Consider the following 18,228-nt stretch of genomic DNA (forward strand, 5'->3'; position numbering starts at 1 on the left):
CTGCGGAGCAAAAAGACGAGGCCCGAGGCCCCCGAACTGCAGTAACTCAGCACTGATGGGAGGCAGGGATCACAGTGCACAGCCCTGTACGAGGGGCCATCACCACAAAAGATCTCATCCCTGAAGACACACGAGCGTCCCAGGAGGAACACCGACCCTAGTGAACGCTGACATCCATCACTATCAGAGGCCTGGGCAGCGATTACCAGACGAGCCAGATCCCCCTGGACTAATATAACCCCCTCCTGTGCACTGCAGATCAGGGAGGAAAGGGACACTAACCCCCAGAATTATGGAGATGTTCTGGAGGTGAACTACAACCACCAGCATCCACTGCAGGACTCTATCCTTTTTATACCAGATAAATCTGTAATGATGATGCCCACCAGTCACCTCCACCCTACAAGTTTGCTGGTAAGTTGACCTCATCAATGGAGAGCGTCTGGAACTGGTACACGAGAAAATATAAGACTTTATAATCTAGAACTAGGACCGACACCGCTGCCCCCCAAGGGTCTTACTCTACATAGGAATCACTAGATCAACACCTTCATGGCCGCCAGCACAGTGTACATGATGGAGGCAATGGCCGATCGTTTCTCCATGGACACATGGGAAGAGGAGCGACCTGACCACAGGATAATCAGAAGGACTAGGCCTCCACATAATAATCCACACTGTGCACCCCGAAAATCCATGTAAACTGTCAAATCATAAGGAAAATGAGAGGAACAGAAATACGACTGCAGCTGCATACAGCAACATGACAAAAAACAATATGGCAGGAGGTGACGGATGCGATGCACATGCGGGCGGATGGAAGCAGATGGAAGAGTGAAGCGGGCATGCAGTTAGCGCCGGATCACCTGACTGCCCCACAGACTCGGAGGTGGAGAGCGCACTAGTGGACCTGGAATGACGTCGAGAGGCTGCAAGAAGAAGGAATGGCAAACACCCAGAGGGTTAACACAGATAACAGAGACAGAAGCAGTGTACACACATGAGCCGGAGATTACAGAGGATCCTGGGGAGGTGGATATGTGACGAGAAGCAGAGTGTGAGCTCAATGGGACAGAGAGCGGAAGGTCCAGATCTCCAGGTGATAGTACTTACCTGTGAGGTCTCCTACCTTCTACGCATTACACTACAGGGTATTTCACATCCAGTGTCATGACCCCTACTGGTCACCAGAGGTAAGACATCCTCATTACAGGTCAGTTACAACTACACCCAGCAGCCCAGGCTGATTGTGGAAGAGATGATAGGACTTACAGTCTGATGCAACACTATTGCATAGGTTGGATTATTAATACCATTCACATCCAGGAACGGGAAATATCAGACACATTACAACACAAAGACCAGAAAACAGGACAAGACTTAGGGTACGACAGCGACACTGACACACACGGGAGATGGGAGGTGGGGTTTAGTAAGGGTTAAAAACCATGCATTGTAAGACACATCATACAAACCTCATATTCCTAATACACAATGATAAACTAGGAGCAGGAGACCACAGCATGAGAAGAATGTGGGGCCCCTACAGAAGGGAAAGGCGGACATGTGGGAGTAACAGCCGGAGGGTGGACTGGACATAAGGGCCTATAGAGCGGCCATTTAATACATCTCAGAACCAGACTAGAAAACATGGCAGCAGCTAACGAGGTGCCCGCCCGTGTACCTCTCAGACGAGCAGCACACGCACTAATGGCCACCTGTACGGCTAAGGACCCTACAGATAATATAGTGAAGAGGGAGTCTGTCATAAACAATGGACATGAGGACACAGACCTGGGCGCTGTCAGCACAGTGATTAGCGGTACGGGTCAGCTAGGATTAAGGGATTTCATGGTGCCAATACTTACCAAGAGGTGCAAAGCCCCTGGCGGGACTTGTATCCCGGCTGCTCTCTCGGCTGGTGTCGCGGCTGCACCCCTGACTCATGCTGGGTCGGGGGATGCGGCTGCTCCGGGCTAGCATGCGATGTGGAAAAGCAGCACATTAATTTAAAACACATTTAACAGGCAGATAACTCAGAAAATCTTCAATCAAGCAAGTGGTTAATGCGGTTACATCAATGACCAAATGACACCCTCAATCACACGCACAGGATCGGCGCCAAATGACGAGCGGCACCCAAGTCTCGGCTCAGGAAAGAGCTCACAAGGAAAGAAAGCAACAGGATAGGAAGAAGAGTTCAAGCAACAGCCCTCCTAGGGGGAGGAAGTGCAAAAAATCATAGACCCCCGCCCAGAGCCCCCCTGCTGAGGACGAGCAATCAATAAAGGCCTCAAACGAATACAAGTTGGACTGGGGAAGACAGAGTGGACTGGGGAAGACAGAGTGGACTGGGGAAGACAGAGTGGACTGGGGAAGACAGAGTGGACTGGGGAAGACAGAGTGGACTGGGGAAGACAGAGTGGACTGGGGAAGACAGAGTGGACTGGGGAAGACAGAGTGGACTGGGGAAGACAGAGTGGACTGGGGAAGACAGAGTGGACTGGGGAAGACAGAGTGGACTGGGGAAGACAGAGTGGACTGGGGAAGACAGAGTGGACTGGGGAAGACAGAGTGGACTGGGGAAGACAGAGTGGACTGGGGAAGACAGAGTGGACTGGGGAAGACAGAGTGGACTGGGGAAGACAGAGTGGACTGGGGAAGACAGAGTGGACTGGGGAAGACAGAGTGGACTGGGGAAGACAGAGTGGACTGGGGAAGACAGAGTGGACTGGGGAAGACAGAGTGGACTGGGGAAGACAGAGTGGACTGGGGAAGACAGAGTGGACTGGGGAAGACAGAGTGGACTGGGGAAGACAGAGTGGACTGGGGAAGACAGAGTGGACTGGGGAAGACAGAGTGGACTGGGGAAGACAGAGTGGACTGGGGAAGACAGAGTGGACTGGGGAAGACAGAGTGGACTGGGGAAGACAGAGTGGACTGGGGAAGACAGAGTGGACTGGGGAAGACAGAGTGGACTGGGGAAGACAGAGTGGACTGGGGAAGACAGAGTGGACTGGGGAAGACAGAGTGGACTGGGGAAGACAGAGTGGACTGGGGAAGACAGAGTGGACTGGGGAAGACAGAGTGGACTGGGGAAGACAGAGTGGACTGGGGAAGACAGAGTGGACTGGGGAAGACAGAGTGGACTGGGGAAGACAGAGTGGACTGGGGAAGACAGAGTGGACTGGGGAAGACAGAGTGGACTGGGGAAGACAGAGTGGACTGGGGAAGACAGAGTGGACTGGGGAAGACAGAGTGGACTGGGGAAGACAGAGTGGACTGGGGAAGACAGAGTGGACTGGGGAAGACAGAGTGGACTGGGGAAGACAGAGTGGACTGGGGAAGACAGAGTGGACTGGGGAAGACAGAGTGGACTGGGGAAGACAGAGTGGACTGGGGAAGACAGAGTGGACTGGGGAAGACAGAGTGGACTGGGGAAGACAGAGTGGACTGGGGAAGACAGAGTGGACTGGGGAAGACAGAGTGGACTGGGGAAGACAGAGTGGACTGGGGAAGACAGAGTGGACTGGGGAAGACAGAGTGGACTGGGGAAGACAGAGTGGACTGGGGAAGACAGAGTGGACTGGGGAAGACAGAGTGGACTGGGGAAGACAGAGTGGACTGGGGAAGACAGAGTGGACTGGGGAAGACAGAGTGGACTGGGGAAGACAGAGTGGACTGGGGAAGACAGAGTGGACTGGGGAAGACAGAGTGGACTGGGGAAGACAGAGTGGACTGGGGAAGACAGAGTGGACTGGGGAAGACAGAGTGGACTGGGGAAGACAGAGTGGACTGGGGAAGACAGAGTGGACTGGGGAAGACAGAGTGGACTGGGGAAGACAGAGTGGACTGGGGAAGACAGAGTGGACTGGGGAAGACAGAGTGGACTGGGGAAGACAGAGTGGACTGGGGAAGACAGAGTGGACTGGGGAAGACAGAGTGGACTGGGGAAGACAGAGTGGACTGGGGAAGACAGAGTGGACTGGGGAAGACAGAGTGGACTGGGGAAGACAGAGTGGACTGGGGAAGACAGAGTGGACTGGGGAAGACAGAGTGGACTGGGGAAGACAGAGTGGACTGGGGAAGACAGAGTGGACTGGGGAAGACAGAGTGGACTGGGGAAGACAGAGTGGACTGGGGAAGACAGAGTGGACTGGGGAAGACAGAGTGGACTGGGGAAGACAGAGTGGACTGGGGAAGACAGAGTGGACTGGGGAAGACAGAGTGGACTGGGGAAGACAGAGTGGACTGGGGAAGACAGAGTGGACTGGGGAAGACAGAGTGGACTGGGGAAGACAGAGTGGACTGGGGAAGACAGAGAGGACTGGGGAAGACAGAGTGGACTGGGGAAGACAGAGTGGACTGGGGAAGACAGAGTGGACTGGGGAAGACAGAGTGGACTGGGGAAGACAGAGTGGACTGGGGAAGACAGAGTGGACTGGGGAAGACAGAGTGGACTGGGGAAGACAGAGTGGACTGGGGAAGACAGAGTGGACTGGGGAAGACAGAGTGGACTGGGGAAGACAGAGTGGACTGGGGAAGACAGAGTGGACTGGGGAAGACAGAGTGGACTGGGGAAGACAGAGTGGACTGGGGAAGACAGAGTGGACTGGGGAAGACAGAGTGGACTGGGGAAGACAGAGTGGACTGGGGAAGACAGAGTGGACTGGGGAAGACAGAGTGGACTGGGGAAGACAGAGTGGACTGGGGAAGACAGAGTGGACTGGGGAAGACAGAGTGGACTGGGGAAGACAGAGTGGACTGGGGAAGACAGAGTGGACTGGGGAAGACAGAGTGGACTGGGGAAGACAGAGTGGACTGGGGAAGACAGAGTGGACTGGGGAAGACAGAGTGGACTGGGGAAGACAGAGTGGACTGGGGAAGACAGAGTGGACTGGGGAAGACAGAGTGGACTGGGGAAGACAGAGTGGACTGGGGAAGACAGAGTGGACTGGGGAAGACAGAGTGGACTGGGGAAGACAGAGTGGACTGGGGAAGACAGAGTGGACTGGGGAAGACAGAGTGGACTGGGGAAGACAGAGTGGACTGGGGAAGACAGAGTGGACTGGGGAAGACAGAGTGGACTGGGGAAGACAGAGTGGACTGGGGAAGACAGAGTGGACTGGTGAAGACAGAGTGGACTGGTGAAGACAGAGTGGACTGGTGAAGACAGAGTGGACTGGTGAAGACAGAGTGGACTGGTGAAGACAGAGTGGACTGGTGAAGACAGAGTGGACTGGTGAAGACAGAGTGGACTGGTGAAGACAGAGTGGACTGGTGAAGACAGAGTGGACTGGTGAAGACAGAGTGGACTGGTGAAGACAGAGTGGACTGGTGAAGACAGAGTGGACTGGTGGATTAGTGACTATATAAAAGCCTTTCTGCAAACAGCAGTGTCCAGCCATTAATCTATGAATCACTTACCACGTGCAATATACTACATACACTACTCACAAAAAGTATTTGGCTTCTGGGTGAAATTTCCGGATTTGCTTAAAATGCCCTCTGACCTTTACAGGATAATTTAATGTGATCTTCTCTAACCTTCTGGATGCACATGTCCAACTATTCAACGTTTCAGGACTTTTTGGACAACTTTCTGTTCTCTAACAAGGAGCTTAACGGCAAATTTCACAAGAGGTGTTTGATCCATGAATCGTCCAATAAATTTCCTGGCTCAATTAGAATTGGTATTAAACAGTCCTCCTCATCACGCTGCTCACATTTTGACATCATGAGACCAAAACGACACCCAACAATTGATCAGCAGTACCTAGTCATTGTGAGGCTTCAAGCAGGATGCTCTCAGATGGAAGTGGCCCCTGAGCTAAGAGTGTCATCAGCAGGTTGTATCAGAGATACAGAGACTGGAAGAGTCACAGAAAGGCAGAGAAGTGGCCACATCCCACACTGATGACCGCTTCATTGTGAACAATGCCCTGTGGAAGCGGATGATGAATGCCACACAACTTTAGGCACATTTAACCCCTTAAGGACTTAGGACGTATCGGTACGCCATGTTTGCCGAATCCTTAAGGACCCAGGGCGTACCGGTACGTCCTGTGTAGTTTTGATCACTGCCGCATGGCCGGCAGTGATCGGATCGGGGTGCCTGTTGAAATCATTCAGCAGGCACCCTGTGACAATGCCTAGGGGGGTCCTGTGACCCCCCCCCCCCCCCCGCATTGCCGATCACTACAAACCACAGGTCAATTCAGACCTGCGGTTTGTAGCGCTTATGCAAGTTTCTGATCCCTGCGGTCTCAGTGCTGTTCACTAATATAAGTCGATTCACGCTGAGCAGAGATGATGGTCGCCAACCATGTTGGAGACGTCAAGGAGAACGCTCTGCATCAGCCACTGTGGTCACCAGACCAGCCTTTGGTGGTGTCACAGTGTGGGCCGGTGCGTCTAGTCCGTACAGAACTGCCCTACACTGTGTGACTGGTCCAGTGACAGCCCAGACCACCTAAAGACCATCATTACTCCAGTCATGGTGCCTCTACAGGAACAACACCAGCCTAATGTCACCTTCATGGAGGACAATGCGCCAGCTCATCGAGGTCACATCATTAGGGAACGGCTGGTGGAGACTGGGAGACCTCACATGGAGTGACCTGCACTTTCTCCAGACCCGAATCCCATTGAAAACTTATGGGATCAGCTGAGTCGCTGTGTAGAGGCGCGTAACTCTGTACCTCAGAACCTCAATGATCTGAGGGCTGCCCTTCAAGAAGAGTGGGATGCCATGCATTTTGTGGCGGTATACCCAGCACTAGGGTCGGTGAGACACTGACATTTTGTGGCAGTAAACCTAGCACTGGGGTCGGTGAGACTTAAACGCCCAACTTTTATTATATAATATCACTGGAGCTGTGACTTTTTACATTTTCCATAAATTTTTACCTGAAAGCCAAATATCCCTAACTTTTTGTGAGTAGTGTATATACTGAGGCAGGGAGCCATGATGTAAGGGCGGGGGACAGACTAGGACTGGTTCACTCCCCAATATCAGGATTCAGTTTACTATAACAAGGTTGAGAAATCTGTAATCAAAGCTGAAGGTCAAGTTATGGATCCATAACGTTTATGTAATGAGGGTCACAAACAGCCCCCAGTGTGTGCTGTGGGGGGACGAGGACTATTGGTGTGACGGCGCTCATACTGCTCCTGATACCTCCCGTGTCTGTCTCATATTACAGCAGAACATGGACGGGAGGCGATGTATAACAGGGTGCAGCAGGCTCTATGCTCCACACCGGGGATCTGATTACCCACATGGCAGATGATAATCTCATCGTCTGACATGTGAAAACTACCACCATCATACATCACTACTTCACCGTCATTGGCCAAGGGAATGTATGGCTCGGAGGTCATCATACCCGATGGGATCAGGGATGCGAAGGATCTGCTGTGTGTCTTAGTAATGTAGCGGTCATAACCTGCACTGTAGTCCCTGGGGCCCGGGCTACGAGATACAATACTGGACTGACGGCTAAACTATTCACAGGACTCATCTGCTGGAATATAATGTGACCAAAAAATAAGAAAAAAGCAGCAGATGCGGCTTCCAACCTTCGCACTAAAATGTTAATTTTTTAAACACATGGAAGAAAAGGTAAAATCTCTCAAATCAATGCGCCCCATCCTTACCCAGTCCTATCCTGCTGGGGCTGGTCTCGCGGCTGCAGCCTTGACTGCGGGGGATCTTGCTCCGTTTCTCAGAGGTTGGGATCTGCGGGACCCTCTGCGCACTGGTTGCTAGACCATATCCACTGCTCAACAATTTGCCAGGAGAACTGGAGCGGCTGCCGGCTGAATGGAGAGAAGGTGAATGAGCAGAGACGCAGGCTGCGACGTCACTAGTTATCTACATGGATGATGCAATGGAGCACAGTAACCTCACGAATGGCGGGCACATCACCGCAGCGCAGCAGCTCCCCCCTGAACACTTCTATACACGTGAATAGAAAATCGGGGGTAGCCCATCATTGGGTGGGAGACAACAGTGCAATTCGGCCGTCTCACAGAGAACACACTGTCCGCTATCTCATCTCTGATGTGTCTGGCCCGATGCCATCGGGTGCTCTGCAAGCTTCATTGTCCCCTATTTGTGAGAACCTGGCACAGACGGCCGTGGTCCCCACACAGGGGAGAAGTGCCAGGGAGTCTGCCGTCAGCTACTGCACGAGAACGAACAACAGGATGATGAGGAGGGAGGGGAGGCCGGGGCAGGGTCTTACCACTCGCTGGGTTCGCTGATCGGGATCCTTGAGTGTGAAAGCAGGAGGAGGACAGTAAAGAGGGATTTAGAGAAGGTCGCACAAGGTAAAAACAAGCAGTCATAAAGACAGAGGACAATCATGGACCGGCGGGCGCCACACAACAATTCATACTCCAGGTGCTTACGCTGCGACTGCGACACAATCTTGGCTCTGCTTCGTCCCCGGGTGTCCGGCTGAGCGGAGGCGACGCTGCTGTTGCTTCCTGAGCTCTGCCTCCTCGTGCGGATCCGTCCTGTGCGAAAACACAAACTTAAAGTGATCACAGACGTCCTTCAAATCGTCTGGAAACATCCAAATCCTGTGAATCTTCAGAGAATGAAATGACAATGAGTGACATAAAACTTAGGACAAACCTGTAACCTCCGCACAACCAACCCCATACTGCACCAGGCAACCCTACCGCAGAGCGACGCTCCATGTCCGCAGCTATGAGCATCAAACCTTATATATGGAATTCATCTCCACAGAACGCGTCACATTTAAAACACATATGTGCAAATCCTGAATTACAGACAAGTAGGGTGTACCCCAGTGCAGCAACCACAATTCTGCCAAACTGACCCGGAAACAGTCAGCAACCCTGTGGACAAACTCCACAACAGCCTAGCCGAGCTCCTAAAATGCAGGATATTTCATTTTTGATTGCACAGAACACTTTATGGTATGTAAATAACCAGCGTAAAATCTGTGTGCAGAATAGTGAGTGCAGCTCTGGAGTATAATACAGGATGTAACTGAGTATCAGTACAGGATAAGTAATGTATGTACACAGTGACTGCACCAGCAGAATAGTGAGTGCAGCTCTGGAGTATAATACAGGATGTAACTCAGGATCAGTACAGGATAAGTAATGTATGTACACAGTGACTCCACCAGCAGAATAGTGAGTGCAGCTCTGGAGTATAATACAGGATGTAACTGAGGATCAGTACAGGATAAGTAATGTATGTACACAGTGACTGCACCAGCAGAATAGTGAGTGCAGCTCTGGAGTATAATACAGGATGTAACTCAGGATCAGTACAGGATAAGTAATGTATGTACACAGCGACTGCACCAGCAGAATAGTGAGTGCAGCTCTGGAGTATAATACAGGATGTTACTGAGTATCAGTACAGGATAAGTAATGTATGTACACAGTGACTGCACCAGCAGAATAGTGAGTGCAGCTCTGGAGTATAATACAGGATGTTACTCAGGATCAGTACAGGATAAGTAATGCATGTACACAGTGACTGCACCAGCAGAATAGTGAGTGCAGCTCTGGAGTATAATACAGGATGTAACTCAGGATCAGTACAGGATAAGTAGTGTATGTACACAGTGACTGCACCAGGAGAATAGTGAGTGCAGCTCTGGAGTATAATACAGGATGTAACTCAGGATCAGTACAGGATCAGTAATGTATGTACACAGTGACTGCACCAGCAGAATAGTGAGTGCAGCTCTGGAGTATAATACAGGATGTAACTCAGGGTCAGTACAGGATAAGTAATGTATGTACACAGTGACTGCACCAGCAGAATAGTGAGTGCAGCTCTGGAGTATAATACAGGATGTAACTCAGGATCAGTAATGTAATGTATGTACACAGTGATTATGGTTTTTGGAGATTAACTTCTTATATTAAAATATAAAATGGTGATCAGAGGTGGACATGGGCTGTAGAATAATAGTAACCACAGCTGAGTTGGAATAATCCTGGATCATACAGTGTAAAGCTCACTAGGTTAACCTCCACCGTTCTGCAGAACCCTCCCTACATGAGGCTATAGAGCAGTTAGAAGCGGCTGCACCTTATCTATAGCTGTCAGGTGGCCACAGACATCAGATATTTATTGGCAATTTTGTAGCAGGAGGAGCAGATAATACATTGGTCTCCAACTTGTGGTTTTCCAGCTGTTAAGAACCTACAACTTCCAGTATGACCTGAACGCAGAGTTTGTGGTTTTGCAACAGATGGAGAGTCACAAACTGGAGACCTTTATGTCTACGGTGATTCGATCAAAATTTGCTGTAAATGCCAACAAATATTCAGAATAAAGTGCACACAATCTACACAAACACAAAAGCGACACAATCCTCTTGGGATTCTGCGCTGTGTCTCCAGCATGCCATACGTTACAGCGACAACGGTGCGCAGCTCTATATAAAAAAAAAATATATATAAAAAAGCGAAATCTAAACTACAAAGAATAATAATAAGAGGTGCACATGAGTCTCTGCAGTACAAAGACACCGCCACTGCCACTGCATGATCTCCGGAGAGTCGTGTCTGAAAGACAAGCAAATATAACGCCAAGAACAGGGTGCACAATAAGACCCAGATCTGCCATGAGATGCCCTCCAGAGCCTCAGGGCACAGAGCGGGATCTACGGCTGCTGCCATGACCGTACCAGACATCACTCCAGATCAGGGGAAGGCTGGATTGATATTCAGAAAGTTTACCAGACAAGAATGAAAATGGTGAATGAAATGTCTGATGAAGACAACCCGTTCAAATGCATGGACTTTATATACCACTGAGCACCACCTTCATCACAGAGGTTCAACTCTCTCCTCTCATGAGGACAACCCCACATGGCCAAAGAGGACACATGGAGTTCAGTCTCCGTTGAGGATCGGCCTCTATGAGCCATAACGGAGAGCTTCTGTATCCGAGCGGACGCTGTGCCGGCAGACTCATGGATGGCCTTTAACCGCCATGTAACACACCACAGGGGAAACGCCCGACCAGCAGTGTCTGGAGCAGGACCTGGGACCATCAGCTGATAACTAGGGATGAGCGAACCCGAACCTCACCGGGTTCGGGTAGTGAAGGAATCCCGTTATAACGGACTATAAAGGAATTCGAAGACGGAATCCAAATCTAAAGGCATTCCTTTTTGATCCGTCATAATAGAAGTCTACGGCCAAGCATAACGGATCCGTCTGGTTTTCGTTATGCAGGACTTTGATTCCGTTATAATGGAATCCCTTCACTAACCCGGTGAGGTTCCGGTTCGCTCATCCGTACTGATAACACATGCCCTTGATGACCATGAATCTGCAATATGAGGGCAATGCAAACACACATCACTCCAGCAGACTCTGAATGTAATCCTTCTGCTGGACAATCACCCTCAACGTGCAGCGCACGCTCAGCTGTGATCTATCAGACCACAGAGACCATCAAGTGTGCCTCTGCGGCTTTGAAGACACTTCCCGCTCTTCAGCAGCTCTGGATGAGGTCAATAACATCTAGAATTATTACATCAGTAAGGAGGATAAGCGTCCTCTATGCAGAAGTGGGACGCTTCTCGGCAGGAATGATCTTACTACAGCATACAGAGACCCCACAAAGTGTATACACTAAACCTGCAGCGTTACCAATGGTGTCCTGGTGGGAACGCCGCAGACACGAGGATCACAGATGACAGGGAGCCATAACACCTGACATTCAGGGCCACATAAATAATCCACGTGTAATGAGCAGGAGGTGTCCTGCTAGCAGGCAGATCCGGGAGGTGAATGTACAGGACACAGACACATGGTGAGCGAACCAAGCGGAGAACAGCATGCAGACCAACACGAATGAGTACCCGATACCACACCCCAGTGGACAGAGCTCTGCGCCACACAAAGCTTACCCTCAGATTTAGCTGTGGGACCGTCTTTAGGCAAATTCAACAAAAAAAGGGAGAGGAAACAGTGGGAAGAATTAGTGAGATGTAGATATTAAGCAATTAGTGAGTGATGATTAACCCCGTCAGCCCCGAGAGCCTGCAGCACAGGCTGTACGCCCTATAATGCCCATGAGGCCTGTGAATGTCCCACTCTCATCTAAACCTATTCTGACAGAAAGAAGAAAAGAGGAGCAAAGAGAGCGCGACATATCTGAGACTGTGAGCTGGCTGCAATATACTGTGAGGTGCCCAGGCTGCATGGCGTGAGCTTGGCGCATGGCTGCGAACAAGGTTTGTCTCACCTAGAGATGCATAGGAGCCGGGGGGCAGCGCAGCTGCTGAACTGAAAGGTGCAGGTGTGGCAGAGGACGCTACTTTAGACTTGGCGCTGGCTGCCGCATTCACATCAATGTCGCTGCGGGAGCGCTGCAGGGAGCCCGGAGTTGCTGCAGTCTTCACTGCTGCTGTTGAAACTGCAACCAGAAATTAAAAGAGACCATAACCTTACCAATCGGAGAAATGTGGGGGGCCGGGTGCGACTTCCAGCAAGGCAAACACTAACCTCTAGATGCTGAACTTCCAGGGGGACTTCTCTTGGCAGACAGGGGGCGACTAAGAGGGGGACAAAATCTTGGATCAGACACGGCTATAAAGCTTAAACATTAAAAAGGGGCTCTCCGGGAATTAAGAACATTAAAATACTTTAATATTAATTTCTTATAAATATATTCCTAAATACCTTTTATTAGTTATAATGACTCGTTGTGTCTGGGGAACAATGGTCGCCATCCTATAAGTACACACAAAACCTGTCCTAATCACTAGGGTTGAGCAAATCGAACTTCGGATGATCAGACGTCGATTTGTTAAAAAACGTAGTTTGTAATGCTGTTTCTGTTTACAGCATTAAAATGTGTTCCATGTAGGAAAACGTTGTCTCAGCCGAAATTGCGCGAGACTTCAGTAAATTACTTCCGTATTCCTATCTGCACATTTCAAAACATTTTAAAAAAGAAATCCAAAGTCTTCTTCAGTAATGAGGAAGCCGCCAGTACCAAGGCGGACTTCGGATTCTACACGGAGCCCATACATTTCAGTGCTGTACGGAAACATTACAAAGTTTGTTAACGAGTTGAGCTCGGATCTATGATCCAAAGCTTGATTCGCTCAACCCTACTAATCACACAGTAGGACAAGTTACCTCACAACACTGAGCTAAAGAGCCGCCTCATCCTCCTCTCTGCTCTGCTTGTCAGGGATTATGATCCTGAATCTCTGTAGGAATGGAGCACCTGAGGAATCAAGCACAGAGAGGCAGACAGGACAGACTGTGGTAATGGAGACTACAGACAAGAGCTGCTGCTTCATCAGCCACATCCTCTCTGTACTTCATGTCTCCTCATGGACTCCGTTCCTACAGAGATTCAGCTGAGGATCTTAATAGCTGTATTCAGGATGATAACCTGACAAGCAGAGCACAGAGGAGGATGAGGCAGCTCTTTAGCTCAGTGCTGTCCTGCTGTGTGATTAGGACAGATTTGTGTGCACTAATAGGATGGCGGCCCTTTTATTTTCTCCCATTGATTGCCTCCAGACAAAATGAGACATAACTAATGAAAGGTATTTGGGAATATATTTATAATATTCTAACATTTAAGTATTTTCAGTGATATTATTTTCTTAAATGCCCATATTTTCACCCAGGCAGCCCCCCTGATGTTCGCATCGGAGCATCTAATGCTAGATCGCGCAGGGCAAGGGCTCTTTTGTTTACAATAACACACTCCCGGGCGGAGGCTTCCGCCCAGCAGTGTGTGTTCGGTAAAGTCACCGGCTCAGTTGGGCATGCTTTAGCTCTGCGCTAGCCGTTTACTGGCTAGGGCAGGGCTAAAGCGCGCCCATCAGTGCCGGTGACGTCACCGGGCTTCCTGGCAGAACCATGGAGAGCCCGGGCAAAGGAGAGCATCGGAGCATGAACTGCTCCGATGCTCAAGTCAGGGGGGCTGCCTGGGTGAAAATGGAGGAATGTCCGGGTTCAAAACCCCTTTAATTCCCGGAGAAGCCATTTAAAGGCAGATAAACACACAATAACATGAGTGCACCTAGATTTGTGTGCAAATTGTGCCAAAATGGTCATCTAGGTTTAGAGAAATTATCTGTGGCTAGCCCAGCAACCGGGCGTAAATTACTCGAAAAGGATGTGGCTTTAAAAAAAGGGAGTGGGCTTAATACACATTTTGAACCACTTTTCTGTCTCAAATTAAGGGCTGTATTACACCGACAGATTATCTGACCAATCACTGGTCAGACGGCCCTTTACACACATGGTGTGTATAACAAAAGATCCAACTATTGGTCTGATTAAACAGAAATTGGTCAGATAATCTGTTGACCGTAAACTGGACATCCTGCACAGCGTATGACAGAAGTATAAATCTGGTGCAGTACTAGACTGCGGTTTGTCATCTATAGGATTAGTACATCTGCCACAAGGGCTCTTAGGCGGACACTTGTCTTCTGTGTCCACTCCTGCGTTATGCGATTCCGGCCTTACAGAGTCATACATGCCACATACATACAATGCAACAAAATGCTAAACCGTGGCCATCAATTCATCTCTACTTGCGATGCTAATCATGAGGACGTTCTACTTAGGCCTGATGAGACGGGCTCGTGTGCACGATGGCACTGTGCCGGACAAGGGCTGGCACCAGTCTTCTCGACGTCGGACGAGCACCGGCACACCAGTGGTCTTCTACAGAAGAAAGCACACGGCCAGTGGCACTTTTTCCCACTGACACTGGTACATTTATCTCAGAAGTGGCAGTAAGAAATTTCTGGACTCGTACAGAACGGTAAGCGGACGCTGCAGATGCGAGACTCACTTTAGACTTTCCTGGGAGCTGGATGAGGAGCGGTCTGATTGAGGGAGGGAGACGATGCTGTCGGAGCTCTTGAGATGAGACTGAAGAGCCTTCTGATAGGAGGACTCCAGATTGTGGTATAAATGTTCTGCGTCTCGACTGAAGTGACTGTGGAAACCCCAGTAACATCTAGAAAACACAGGAGGGTCAGACATCAGATCGAGGGGGACACATGGTGCCCAGACAATACAGACAGATGATCCGTGGAATGTGGAAGCGTCTCCACAGGTTAGTTACGGAGACATTTTACCTATGACGGTGTGATCTGTAAGCCCCCCCACACCATCAGCAATACCTGCATCTTCATACACATCATTCAGACAACCCTCCTATACACAGTGATGTCCGAGGGTCATGCAGCCATTGCTCCACTTACTTTCGAGCGACAATTCTGGCTTCAGAGTCTGCATCATGGATTCCCTTCTTGACGGTTTCCGCTAACACCGATATGTGCCTGGAGTGGAGAGAGCTCATGTTAATAATGTCCATCCTGACAACCCAGCAACAAACCCCCTGCTCATCTCATGACAGGCTGTCAGTGAATGGGGTGACCAGGCTCAGGCCACATTCCTCAGCCCCGTCCTCTGGTTGTGATAGAAACACTTCAGGAGGACAGAGAGGGTTATATAATTGGTCTCACAAAGACGAGGCCAGGTCCTCATACAGACGACTAGAATATCGCATCTCAGACATGGCCGACTCGCGTCACAGCCCCTGTGAAGGCAGCATCTGGGGGTAAATCTATGGGCCCCCAGATGCTGCCTGACAGGTGGAAGGCAGGACACTCGTTCCCCACTGCCACAGTCTGGACTGGGTGCCTGCTCTTGTATGGTTGGTGATGCCCCTAAAGCAGACGGCCATACATCTGCTTTAGGGGCATCACCAACCATACAAGAGCAGGCACCCAGTCCAGACTGTGGCAGTGGGGAACGAGTGTCCTGCCTACCACCTGTCAGGCAGCATCTGGGGGCCACGGCCGCCGGTGACACGGCTTCATGCAGATGTGTCAACATTCACAGCAAGAGCTGACATCACGTATTGATACAAACCGCCAGCAAGAGCAAAGAGGCAAGATGGCCCCCCACCCGATGCAGAAGCACGCTCAACTAGGGACGGTTTCAAACGTCATCAGTATGGACTGACACAAAGACGTGAGATTTCATCTACTGCAACTCTAATCTCTTGTGCTGGATCTTTAATCTGTGGTACAATCATTATAAATAGCTCCAGAGAAGTGAGAAGTCCAGAGGCCATCGACATTATGATGGCAACGCCCAGTCCCCCCATTAACCCTCCTGTCAGAGACCCTGGTGAGAGCAGAAGAGAAGCTGAAAACTAGAAAACCTGGGTCAAAAAGTCATCAGTTAAAATTCACATTAATGAAAGATCCAGAAGCGTCAGACAAAAATTCGGGAGAACCAGAACCACCAGCATTCGCCAGGGACCCCCAACATCCGCCACCTTCTTACCTTTCCAGTGAGTGCGTCTGCCATTCTTGTAGAAGTAAATCCAGAAATTCATAACAACGTCTGCAAAGAAAAATGTGAAGAGAGTCAGACATGGCGGCATCTAAGTGAAGAGGGTAACATTACAGGGGAAGTGAGAGCGGACGTACACGCCTGTGCAGGGACGACACACGCGCTACACGCCTGTGCAGGGACGACACACGCGCTACACGCCTGTGCAGGGACGACACACGCGCTACACGCCTGTGCAGGGACGACACACGCGCTACACGCCTGTGCAGGGACGACACACGCGCTACACGCCTGTGCAGGGACGACACACGCGCTACACGCCTGTGCAGGGACGACACACGCGCTACACGCCTGTGCAGGGACGACACACGCGCTACACGCCTGTGCAGGGACGACACACGCGCTACACGCCTGTGCAGGGACGACACACGCGCTACACGCCTGTGCAGGGACGACACACGCGCTACACGCCTGTGCAGGGACGACACACGCGCTACACGCCTGTGCAGGGACGACACACGCGCTACACGCCTGTGCAGGGACGACACACGCGCTACACGCCTGTGCAGGGACGACACACGCGCTACACGCCTGTGCAGGGACGACACACGCGCTACACGCCTGTGCAGGGACGACACACGCGCTACACGCCTGTGCAGGGACGACACACGCGCTACACGCCTGTGCAGGGACGACACACGCGCTACACGCCTGTGCAGGGACGACACACGCGCTACACGCCTGTGCAGGGACGACACACGCGCTACACGCCTGTGCAGGGACGACACACGCGCTACACGCCTGTGCAGGGACGACACACGCGCTACACGCCTGTGCAGGGACGACACACGCGCTACACGCCTGTGCAGGGACGACACACGCGCTACACGCCTGTGCAGGGACGACACACGCGCTACACGCCTGTGCAGGGACGACACACGCGCTACACGCCTGTGCAGGGACGACACGCGCGCTACACGCCTGTGCAGGGACTACACGCCTGTGCAGGGACGACACGCGCGCTACACGCCTGTGCAGGGACGACACGCGCGCTACACGCCTGTGCAGGGACGACACGCGCGCTACACGCCTGTGCAGGGACGACACGCGCGCTACACGCCTGTGCAGGGACGACACGCGCGCTACACGCCTGTGCAGGGACGACACGCGCGCTACACGCCTGTGCAGGGACGACACACAAGTGTGCTAGGGTTGTTGCGATGCCAAAATTTTGATTCGATTTCGATACCATAAAAAAGGATTGCGATACTTGATACAACGCGAAAAAAAAACAAAAAACACCAAAAAAAGCAGCATGCATTCCGCATTTTAAAAAATGGCGAATCACAGCGTTTTTTTTTTTCTCTTTTCTGTTCTGGCGTTCACCGCATAGGAGATTTTAACAGTTTGGACTTTTTGGACGTGGGATGTGTGATATGTTTATTTATATATTTTATATGTAAAATTGGGAAAGGGGTGATTTAATACTTAATATTGGTGTTTTTTTTTTAACTTTTTTTTTTTTTTTGTACTTTTTATTTAATAACTATTTCCCCCCCTACAAACTGGGATCTTTTAATCCCTTGTCCTATTCACCCTGATAGATCTCTATCAGGGTGACTAGGACCTCACACTCTCCCTGCTGCCCTGTGCATAGTACACACAGCAGCAGGGAGATTACCATGGCAGCCAGGGCTTCAGTAGCGTCCTGGCTGCCATGGTAACAGATCGGAGCACCAGGATTACACAGCTGGGGCTCCGATCAGAACTGCCACCAATGAGAAGGGACCCTGTGGCCACTGCCACTAATGTTTTTAATAATGGGGGGGGGGGGGGGGGGGGGGCTGGGTGCACTGCGCCACCAATGAT

At 50.8% G+C, this 18,228-nt stretch overlaps 1 protein-coding gene across 6 annotated transcripts in view; it reads right to left on the bottom strand.

The window, feature by feature from the left end:
• The window catches only part of CLASP1 (cytoplasmic linker associated protein 1), a 122,879-nt gene that overhangs the window by 38,953 nt on the left and 65,698 nt on the right, over positions 1-18,228 (bottom strand). For 5 of the 6 annotated variants that reach the window (XM_040440823.1, XM_040440822.1, XM_040440819.1 and 2 more), the window contains exons 15-21: positions 16,351-16,410; positions 15,258-15,335; positions 14,843-15,010; positions 12,520-12,569; positions 12,260-12,430; positions 8,416-8,523; positions 7,660-7,821 (exon numbers count right to left, since the gene is read on the bottom strand). In XM_040440823.1, coding sequence (XP_040296757.1) covers positions 7,660-7,821; positions 8,416-8,523; positions 12,260-12,430; positions 12,520-12,569; positions 14,843-15,010; positions 15,258-15,335; positions 16,351-16,410 — 797 coding nt within the window. Of the gene's footprint in view, positions 1-866; positions 930-1,868; positions 1,977-7,659; positions 7,822-8,415; positions 8,524-12,259; positions 12,431-12,519; positions 12,570-14,842; positions 15,011-15,257; positions 15,336-16,350; positions 16,411-18,228 lie in introns of all 6 variants that reach the window. The other variant, XM_040440824.1, reaches the window with a different exon arrangement.

The sequence above is a fragment of the Bufo bufo genome, chromosome 7, assembly GCF_905171765.1.
Source record: "Bufo bufo chromosome 7, aBufBuf1.1, whole genome shotgun sequence".
NCBI lineage: Eukaryota > Metazoa > Chordata > Amphibia > Anura > Bufonidae > Bufo > Bufo bufo.